The 11,252-nt window shown below is 39.8% G+C and overlaps 1 protein-coding gene across 1 annotated transcript; it reads left to right on the top strand.

Annotated features, from left to right (window-relative positions):
- The first annotated feature begins 3,238 nt into the window (after positions 1-3,238).
- On the top strand, positions 3,239-9,523 carry actr5 (actin related protein 5). The gene is made up of 9 exons (XM_084721529.1): positions 3,239-3,649; positions 4,562-4,800; positions 4,987-5,156; positions 5,327-5,544; positions 6,711-6,875; positions 7,352-7,456; positions 7,663-7,802; positions 8,321-8,453; positions 8,962-9,523. The coding sequence occupies exons 1-9, from the start codon at positions 3,266-3,268 to the stop codon at positions 9,292-9,294; spliced, it is 1,887 nt and encodes a 628-aa protein (XP_084577655.1). The 5' UTR covers positions 3,239-3,265; the 3' UTR covers positions 9,295-9,523.
- Positions 9,524-11,252: the final 1,729 nt, after the last annotated feature.

Raw genomic sequence — 11,252 nt, 5'->3', positions numbered from 1 at the left:
TGTGTGTGTCTTACCAGTGGGTATGTAACCATGTGTGTGTGTGTTTGAGAGGGTGAGCTGACCCAGATCTGCTTATTAGCATCAGGAGGAGGGGGACGGCAGTCACTTAGAGCTTTGTGCCTGAGCAGTGAACTGTGCTCATGCTTCAGTGACACACCATCAAGCTTCATACAGTAACACCCCTCCCACACACACTCTTTCCATCCTTCATCCTTGTCATCCTCTGCTCCCAAATATCTGCACTATCCAGGAAATGAAGCCAATCAATCAAGAAAACACACTTTCTCCACTATGAAATTACATATTCGTCTGGATCCTCAAGGTAAAACATAAGCAGAGGGGGTCCTCAACAGCAATAACACAATAGAGGCACAATAAACCAAAACATTTTACAAGGACAAAAATAACAAGACAATAAAACAATTCCAAATAAAACAAACAAACAAACAATACAATAGTCATACAAAATCAGGAGAACATACTCCAAACAGAGCATGAAAATGGCTTATTCATTCATAGATTTTAAACAAGTATTAATGTCAGTAATTGTCGAGATATGTTTATGAACATGTACAACTTATCCCATAAAAAGAATACAGGGCATTTTTGATCGCTTGTAAAGAAGGACTAATTTTTTACAAGCTGTTCATAAACGCATCAGGACGTCAAACAACAATGTTTTGGGTTGGTGAAATATCCCAAGCACAGCAATACAATGAGAAAAATAGATATAGGTAGATATAGTCACCACGACACGCTAGCTCTAGTGGGTCATATGTGACAGTTGAACATTGATTTATTTTTTTTGGAAAATGTTGCAGATTATACCTTTAAACATAAATGATTAAAATTGACTTAGTGACTGCAGGAGCAGAAAAAAGAGCCTATGTAGAGTGTCTCAATTGATAATTGGAGGTAAAAATTATATCATAGGCTGTTTTATATAGGGAGGGTTATTGAACAATGTACATTTAAAGATGAACTACAGCCTGTGTCACTGTACTCTTATGATTGGAGATGGCAAATTAAGAGTAATTTTAGTTTTGTGAAGATGGATCTGCAGCATTGCAGCATTGAATGGGGGTTAAGAACAGTCAGCCCCTGCACATTTGTGTGCAATCTACTTTATTTCAAGAGCTGCACTGCCCAGAGTATATGACTAAATGTTGTATTTAAAAAAGCTAATAATAACGACAAGAAGGTGTGCAAACAGAGTTAAAAATGGCTGTGATATGAAAAAAAAGCAAAAGATAATATGCACAAATGGTGCCTCCATTTTAATACAAAACTTAAGTTTAAAGGGTTGAAAAACCTGCACACACAATAAAAACAAAAAATGTCAATGAATCAAGTCTTAATCCACCCAGGATAATCAGACACTGTGAGAGATCTGCACCATGAACATGTGCAGTGACTGGATGGTCTGAACTGAAGCCAACTGGGATGTACAGTAGCTCACATGTGCAGGTGTCCCACATCACCAGCTGAGGCCTCACTCGGTCAGCTGAGAGTAACAGGACGGCAGACAGAGAGAAATCAGGGATCTCAGGGCCTGAGGGAGAATGTCTGTTCACATGGTTTAAATGTAGCTTCAACATGGACTCATGCATTTCTCTTTTAGTTTGCATACAGATGGAAATGGAAATGGCTCTGTGGCTATTTTTGGCTCATTTTATGGCTGCATCTTTCCATTAAATGGAAACTTCGAGGTCTCTGATTGAATTTATAATCAAGTTTTTTGGGTCTGACCAAAGTGTGGCTGAGTACAGCATAAGTTTGTGCTGACTGCCAACAAATCAGTGAGATTTAAGAGGTAATATATTCTATATTGTGTAAGTGCAGTTTTTTACATAGAAGTTTAAAATTCTTATAAAAACATAAGATGCTTCAAGAAAGTGGGGCTTAAATACTAAACAGGATGTAACTGAGAGTTTGCCTACCCAATAATCCACCAATCTATGAAGCAGTGTGTCTCATCGCCCATGGACTTGTGCTTACACAGGGTGTAGTACGACCTCTGGTGGCTAAACATGGATATATTTTTCAGAATCACATTTATTTACACACTTTCACTTTCATTCACACTTTCCACTTTCCACATCAGTGGAATCACTGTTCAATAGAGATACAATTTCTAAAGCTCTCGGTTGCTTGGATGAATGAGGCAGGCCAGATATTCTTGAGGCCAGGAAGGAGGCACTCAATGCTATCCTGAATGTATAGCAGAATTTTGAGAAATACCAGTAGGGAAGGTGTAGAAGAAGGTTAAAGAGTGACCAAAGGTGCAGATGTAGGCTTTGTGTTACTACACTATATCCTCTGGTATGGCTGTACTGTGACTATTATCTATTTTAGAATTCACCAGTCTATAAATGCCTTGGTATACCTACATGTTGCTATCATTGAACCTGGAAACCTTGTGGAAACGTGTGGCTGAAAATCAAAAAACTGTCATCAAAATTTTGAGAATTAAATTTTTAATTTAAATTAAATATTTACATATTTTTGTTCAGATGATTCACAGATATTTTCTACCTATTGCTGTACAGATTAAAGGGGCAGTTCACCCCAGTATCAAAAATAAATGTTTTCCCTTTCTCCTGTAGTGCTACTCATCCACCTAAATTGTTTTGGTGTGAGTGACTCTTTCTAGAAATCATGACACAGTTACTCAAGATAATCTACATACCCTGTTGTGAGCAGTTTTATGTCGGAACCATTTTCGGTATAGAAAAAAAAGTAGTCCTGGTAGATTCTACCATAGAAAGACTAAGAATAAACTAAAAACTAAAACTTGATGTAAAAACATTTTAGTTAACTGCAAGAGAAATAAAAACTAGACTTGAAAAAATGAACTGAAATGATATTGCACTTACAAAATTAAACTAAAATAATAAAAAAAAATACAAGAAATGTATTTATTTTAATTCTTTGTCAGTTTGGTCAAATCTGTCAATGTCAGCACAACATGCATGAGGAGGCATTGTTTTTTTTAATCTACATGCCATCGCAAAGCGTTGTGTATTTTTTGTAATACCTATTCTGAACTTCTTAAATCTTGCCCCTGACAAATATGCCCCATATTATTATAAAGAAAATCTAAATAACACAGTGAACCTAATAAAAACTGAGCTAAAACTAAACATTTTTAAACAATAAAATCTAAACTGAAACATGAAAACTCACTCTGGAAACTCGTATGGGAACCATAAGTCTGCAGCACCTGCCTCCACTCGGATGTATTTTACAGTGACACACTTTCAAAATGGCCGCTAAAGACGAACCGGTCTATCAGATTTTCTCATTTCAGGACTGTAAATTCTCTCCCGACCCGGTTTTCGACCTCCCCGCCCAGTGTGTGACCCCCTCACCGGCTCCGATAGTGATAGATAATGGCTCCTTCCAGACCCGGGCCGGCTGGGCGGCTCCAGGGCCGGACGGTGACTCCCCGCGGCTGATGTTCAGGTCGGTGGCGGCGCGCAGCAGAGGGGCTGCCCGCAGCGAGACCCAGATCGGTAACGATATCCCCAACCTGGAGCCGCTGCGCTGGCTGCTGAAGAGCCAGTTTGACCGAAACGTGGTGGTGAATTTTGAAATCCAAGAGCTCATCTTCGACTACGTGTTCACACACCTGGGCATCACCTCAGAGGTGAGGGGGGCGGTGACTGACGTGACTGTTGTTCCCGTTGGTGTGTTTGTGTCACCTGGCACAAACTGTTTGATTTCATGAGAAGAAAGGCAATGAAAAACAATTCAACAGACCCCTTTTCACTGCAGCCATATTAATCCAGTCTGTACCAACTAGTTAACACGCAGTATGAAGGTTGCATACACCTCAGTCAAATCAGACTTTATGCCAAGTTGTCAACAAAGAAGTCTCTATACACTCCACATTTAAAGGTAGAAGTTATGTAAGTCAGAGCTAAACAAGTATACACAAATATTAAGATACATGTACAGGGCTGCAGCTAATGCCTTTACTTTACTGTAGCGATGATCTTCTTAATTAATTGTATAGTCCAGTTGTTTTCAAACTAGGGTCTGGGGACCAACAGTGGTCGTTGAGTAAGTTGTATGGGGTCTGCAGCAAAATGAGGAATAGAATATTTGAATGTTTCTCACATTTTTGAACTTGGAACAACAAGGAGAGGAATAGGGGATGCAGGTTTTGATTGATTGTAATTTATGCTGATTCTAGTTTTATCATTGTTTGATCAAATTGAGGTTCAATGGTCCACTTTTGTAAACCTGCAATTATGCTGTGATACGGTTTCATAACAGTTTGCTCAGCTGAAACATTCAATCAATAACAGATCTGCAGAAGTTGGTCATGTGTATCCTCGTTCATGTCCTCGTCATTCATGTCCTCTGAGATCCCTTCTCGCTGGAACGATTTCTGGGTCAAGCGAGGATCATTCAAATTAGATAATTGGGATGTACCCTGAGTGTTTGTGTAGCAAAATGAGTTGTTTATGAACTACTGTAATGTAAACTGGTAATATTTTACCTCATCATGACAGCCAGGTGATTATTTAACATTACTCTCCTCATGTTTTTATAGGGCAGTGTGGAGCATCCCATTGTGCTGACAGAGGCGCCCTGCAACCCGCTGCACTGTCGGCAGATGATGTCAGAGTTGCTGTTTGAGTGCTACCACGTCCCGTATGTCTCCTATGGTGTGGACAGCTTGTACAGTTTTTACTACAACAACAGTCAGAGGAACCTCCAGCCTCCACACACCGGCATTGTTTTGTCCTCAGGATACCACTGTTCACACATCCTGCCCGTCATCAACGGCAGGTGAGGATTCACACACAAACAACTGTTTATGTGCTGTGTTTTCCATTTCCAAATTCATCTTTTGTCATCTTACTGACATTATATGTCCTTCTTTTCTTGTTGTTTTTAATTCCCTTTGGTGAAACCATACACACATTTTGCACAGTTTGTTCTGTAGAGTCTGATTTGTATATGTTTTGATTCGAGGTTGGATGCCGTGAACTGTAAGCGTGTGAACGTGGCTGGAAGTCAGGCAGCGTCCTTCCTGCAGCGCCTCCTCCAGCTGAAATACCCAGGTCACCTTGCTGCCATCACACTCAGCCGTGTGGAGGAACTGCTGCATGAACATAGTTACACTGCTGTGGACTATCATGAAGGTGCAAACATACACAAGTTTATACACTGAGAGGTTCTCTGGGCAACTTTACAAGTTCATGGTATAACAGCAAATAACCATTTCAGTATTTAGGATTGAAGATTTTTTGCAAACCCTTTCCTCCTTTCATCTTTACATACTTTCCATTGTCTCTGTGTTTGTTCTCTGCAGAGCTGGAAAAGTGGCGCAGCCCAGAGTTTTATGAACGGGAGGTTCACCGCATGCAGCTTCCCTTCTCAGGTAAGGTGCCCGGCGGCTGTGTGAGTGTGGAAGAGAGGCAGGAGAGACGAGCTCAACAGCTCCGACGGCTTCAGGAGATCAACGCTCGCCGCCGGGAGGAGAAGCTGCTGCAGGACCAAGAGAGGCTGGACAGACTTATGGCTGTACAGGCAAGAGACCTTTACTGTCATTTACAGTTTATGCTAAAACACTTAATGTCAATGTTTTTGTGTCTGAGTGACTAACAGGGACAACAACTTTTGAAAATGGTCCAGTATCAAGGGAGAATATTGCAGCTGGCAGCTCGTGAAACAGTCTGCAGTGTAATCTTGATGGGTGATTGCAAACCATCGAAGTACATTCAATTAAATTGTTTACTTTTACAACTACCAGGCTCAGGCTGTTATTATAAGTGTCTGTCATTATGGAAAGGATCCCTACAGAGATAAACAGCTTAATAAAGATTATGATACATTTTCTTTAACCAGATGTGGCTGTTTTATTGGTCTCCCCAAACTCGTGAGACACCATTTATAGAATTCTATCATCGCGAGCTTCATTCAAACTCAACAAAAACAAAATAGAACACACCAAAAAACATCTTGGTTTGTCTCTCCACTGCCACCAAGCCACCAACTGTGGTTTGGTTGAAATGAACCCTTTATTCATGGTGTCAGATGTGAGAATAAGGAAAGGAAGAAGAGGAAAGTCGGAAAATTAGAGAAGCAGCAGGGAGAAACGTCATAATATTTTTCACATCAAACACAGTGAATAAAGGGTTTATTTTGACCAAAGAACCAGAGATGGTGATTGTTGGAACAGTGGAAGGACAGGCCAAGACACATTTGGTGAGTTTTATTTTGTTTCTGTCGAGTTTGAATGAATATGACAATAATAAAACGACAATTTCTGTAAAAGGAGTTTGGCGAGTTTGGCGAGAGCAATAAAACAGATTTTTCTGATTAAACAAAATGTATCTTACCCTTTAAAATATGGTGTATCTCTATAGTGATCCTTAAAATAATATTCTGAGTCTGGCAGTAGCAACAGAAGTACTTTATTGGAATAACATTGATAGTGTGCAGTTGCCTACCAGAATTAGATTTAATGCACAAAAGGAAAAACTTTTTGGACCACTTTGTATCCAATAATTGCAGAGAGACAAACTTTAAAAGGGTTAATTGTTCTTCTAAGGTTTTTGCCAGCTGGGATAATAAGTATGAAACATCCAAAAGAAAAGGAAGCACTGACTACACTTTTGATTTGATGTTTGCTCTTTGGTTTGATTCAGTTGGCGTGTGCTGCACACTGACCCTAGAGTTTTGTATGTGTGCAGGAGCTGCTGGAGGACGGCTTGCTGGATCAGTTTCATAAGAGCCTGGTGGAGCTCAACATGGACTCAGCTGAGGAGCTGCAGTCGTACATCAACAAACTGCAGCTGGCTGTGGAGCAGGGTAAACAGAAGCTGCTGCACAGCGATGGAGCCGAGGGAAAGACAGAGGTGGGTGTTAGAAAACCAGATAAACAGAATTAGAATAGGACCAATCTAGATTGTTTAAATCCTTCTTATGCTTGCCTACCAATTAATGTAAAAACAGCTAACATCTATTCTTTTTTGAGTCATATATTGTAGGGTACCCAAAGAAATATACAGAAAATATATATATGTTACATGAGCAGTGTTAAATAAGCAGTTTTTTATGTATGCGCTGTTTCACCTTGCTATAATGTGCAAATGCTTCAGTTTCCAGCAGTAACAAAGCAGCAATCTGGTCAAACTACTCCGTATTCTCCACAAAAGTAATGACAGCAGCTGTTTAATGTGATGGCCACTGAGCTCAAATGTACTAATAATTAATTAGGCGTACATGTCATTACTGTGATTGTGCTGCGGGGCTCTACAGGATCTGTCCTTGTTTGCAGTCCATGTGCTGCAGCTGACATGAAGCCTGAGGCTGTTCTGTTGCTCTCTGCCAGGTGTCTGAGCTGGAGCAGCCGATGGACGAGGGAGACGGAGTGGCGCTGATGGATCCTGACTTCCCGGAGGACACGCTGCCAGAAAAACCTGCTAATGTGGTTCAGGTATGTGCGCAGAGACTCTGGAACTTCCCAGACAGATATTTAGGTCCTCATTAAAGCTGTGCAGGCTATTATCTGCCAGGTTAATGTGTGAGAAAAGTTTTGTCCTGTTTCTGTAATGAAACTCGCTAACTTTGCTCCGGAGCTGGAACATTTTGTATCATATACTTCTCACACATAAATGTGAATGAAATAACTTTGATCTCCAGCCCATGTTCAACATGGCGGAGTACCATCAGCTGTTTGTGGGGACAGAGCGACTGCGGTGTCCAGAGATCCTGTTCCAGCCCTCGCCAACCGGGGAGGACCAGATGGGACTGATGGAGACACTGGAGTATGTCCTGGCCAGGTAATTATACAATAAGACAGGTGCACGCAATAATGACAAACACACATATGCACAAACAGCACACTTCATATAAACACATGTGTGGGTCACGTGAATTCTCTCTTTGCCTATTTTTTATCATACGAACACTACTATTCAGCATCTTTAACATTCTTTCAAATTTTTTACATTTTTATATTTAAGGATTTAAACATTATGCAGGACACAGCCATTGAACACACTGTGGCATACAAGTCAGTGAAATATATGACATACCATCCGTTAGCAGAGATTACCCTCATCCTTCCCAAAAGATCAAGTATCTAGTCGACAGTAAGCGATCATGGCAGTTAAAGGAATTTCAAGATACCCCTCCATATTTCAGCTGCTGTGAGCCATATATTCAAATATATTATTCAAATATGCTTGAATAATTCAAACCTCTTTAGTCTGTCATATTAGCTTAAGTTTTTATAGCAGAAAATGACCTGTGAAACTCTGTGTCAGTCTCTCTCTTACATCTTCTGTACCTCATACAGGTACACTCCAGAGCAGCAGGAGGCGCTGGTGAGCAATGTGTTTCTGACGGGGGGGAACATGCAATACCCTGGGATGAAGGAACGAGTGGAGAGAGAACTGCTGGCTATGAGGCCGTTCCAGTCACATTTTAAGGTACAAGGTCCTAGTATCCTTTTTAAAACCTTATTTGTCAAGACACACTCCAATCAATTATAATATTCATATTCTATAAAATATCAAAAAATTGTGAAAAATGTTCATCATAGTTTCTCAAAGCGCAAAGTGACGTCTTAAGATTGATTCTTTTGTCCAGCCAACAGTCCAAAACCCAAAGATTCTTTGTTTGCTATCATGAATGACAAAGAAAAGTAGCAAATCCTTAGATTTAAGAAGCTTGAACCAGCAAACATTTACTTTTTTGCTTGAAATTTGACTAAAATAATAAATTGTTTATCAAAATAGTTGTCAGCAGTTGGTGCTAGTTGTTGCTGTGGACATTTCACTGACATTTATTTTAAGTAGTAGAGAGACCTGTGGTGCAGATACAGTTTGAGAATCTTAATTAATTGACTAATTGTTGCCAGTCTAATCACATAACACTTCACATGCTACTTTCGAGATAATCTCAAATACATTTTAACTCCGACTGACTCTTTTTCAGGTGACGATGGCGTTGCGGCCGTCCCTGGATGCCTGGTACGGGGCACGAGACTGGGCCTTGGAGCATCTCCCTACAGGAGGGGGAGGAGCAGTGGAGGGATGGATCAGCAGACAGGACTACGAGGAGAAGGGAGGCGAGTACCTGAGCGAGCACTGCGCCTCCAACTTTTTCATTCCCATGAAACTCGCCAAACCAGTTCCTGCTCGTCCCACCGAGCCATCTGTTACCACACCGACACCAACCGGAGCATCTGCTGCCGTCACCACGGTTATGTCTACCCTGACACCCTCCTGTTCGACTGCTGCTGCTGATGTTTCTATGGTTACCTCCTAGTCTGGGATCTCAGATATTGCTCTCCTGTGACTTTTGTAACTTCTGATTGGAACTGTTTTTGAATTACACTTTTAGTTTTATTTTCATTATGTTTGATGAAACCACAAGACACCATTCATATTGAATGGTCATCAAATTACTGATTATAAAAGGTCTACTGGTAATATTTCATCATGAAAATGTAAATAGAATTTGTTGTTTTATGAAAATATATTTTCAATGTTGAAAACAGTTGTTTGCTTTTAATTGGATGACAGGTTGAGAATAAGTCTGTCAGCTGTTGATGCCACTGATCTTACATTTTAATCAGTCTTCCTCAGTCTCATCTTTCTTTACTTTCACTACAGCTCACTTTTAAGAACAATTAAAGGGTTGGTTGACTCAAATTACACACAAAACATACCTCTTGTTAAATTATCGATGCAGATAGATTTTCTTTTTGATCTCCTGTTTAATCTCTCACACCAATATGATATGGTAAAAAAAAAAAAGATTGTGATTATTTTGACAGATATCACAATTGCATTGATTCACGGTTAGTTGGAATGATAATTTTTGCATCATAATTTTAATTTTTACTGAAAACTAAAAAGCAACAATTTGAGAAGTTGGGACAAGTGAATGTTTGATATTATTCGATATTTGTCAAGCAGAAGCTTGATAAGTGACTGAAGCCCAATGACAAAATTGTTGAAAATTTATTTTCTATCGATCGACTAACCAATTGCCTCATCTGTTGACTGCCTGGACTTTTAGATATGAATGGTATGATTAGGGAGATTATTTGCAGTGATGTCACTTATTAGTTTATGTCTTTTCACTGCTACTCTGGATAATAATAGGCTCTATTTCGTCAGTAGAAAATAGTTCAGACAAATACAAATACCTTTGTTGTCATTGCACATGTGCAAGAAGATTCAGTTTGTTGCACTAAGCTACATAGGCGTAATTTAATATAAAATCAAAGATGAAATACCAAATATGTAGTACAACATGACGTAAAAGGATGCACATGGAAAAGGAAGTAGGCACTGTGGGAACTGTGTGTGCATGGGTCACAGTTTTAGATGTGTGATTGATGGGAATACAGTATGTGTGAGTTGTGCCTTTAATATCTCCAAACCAAACATATGTGTGTCTTTTTAAAATTGTATTTGGGTAAATCGACCCTTTAAATATCACAGTATGTATACTGTAAATGATTAGATGTGCAATATAGTTTTGCACCACTAGATGGAACCGATTAATACAAAATAGTTGTTTTCAGCCTCTACAGTAGAAATTGAGCTACTGCTTTTTTTAAAATCAGCATTTTCACAACAGCAGCAGAGTCACATTCTCACTGGTTTCTATTAATGCTAAAAGTTTGTGTGGATGCCAGCTGAACAAAATGTACTTTGTGTTCAGTCTGCTAATCTACAAACCTACAATTTAATCAGCTTTATGTTCACTAGAACATGTGACAGCAAGAACCTTTGATTCAAAATACTGTATGCTCCATAACAGTAATAATAATGATCATAATGTGGAGTCCAGTTCTGTCTCGTCTGATCTAATCTAATGGTTTTGTCTCACTGATGCTCTGTCAGGTGACTTGCAGGTGTGTCTGCTCTGCTGTTCTGCTCCCTGATAGTCCACCTTATTGGCCCACCAGACCTCTGTGGCCTAATAGTATTATGTTAAACTGTGCCACAGCTCAGCTTTAAACCCTCTGCCAGCTTGTTCTGTTTCTCTTCAGCACCAGTAACACAGACACAGAGTACCCTGGTTTCCATAGCAGGGCAGAGTGAGTCTAATCACGGCCAAAACAGGCCTGTGACTGCAGGCTAATTGGCTCAAATTTAACAAGAGGGATTAAAAGGGGAAAACAAGGCAATCTTTTATGCATAATAGCGAGTAAACAGGATTTATTTCTATGGCTACACTACATTTCAGCAGGGCTTTCATAATGATATTCA

The sequence above is a fragment of the Lutjanus erythropterus genome, chromosome 6 (genome assembly GCF_056507025.1).
Source record: "Lutjanus erythropterus isolate fLutEry1 chromosome 6, fLutEry1.hap2, whole genome shotgun sequence".
NCBI classification, from domain to species: Eukaryota; Metazoa; Chordata; class Actinopteri; order Lutjaniformes; family Lutjanidae; genus Lutjanus; species Lutjanus erythropterus.
Note: the sequence above shows the minus strand (reverse complement) of the source record. Positions and strands in the feature narration are given on the sequence as shown.

What these genes read in the sequence shown, in the direction of transcription:
- actr5 (XM_084721529.1), top strand. Translation starts at nt 3,266, where the DNA reads ATGGCCGCTAAAGACGAACCGGTCTATCAGATTTTCTCATTTCAGGAC. An exon ending in ACAGACTTATGGCTGTACAG is followed by an intron (nt 5,545 to 6,710) that starts GCAAGAGACCTT and finishes GTATGTGTGCAG; the next exon opens with GAGCTGCTGGAGGACGGCTT. An exon ending in GAGCCGAGGGAAAGACAGAG is followed by an intron (nt 6,876 to 7,351) that starts GTGGGTGTTAGA and finishes GCTCTCTGCCAG; the next exon opens with GTGTCTGAGCTGGAGCAGCC.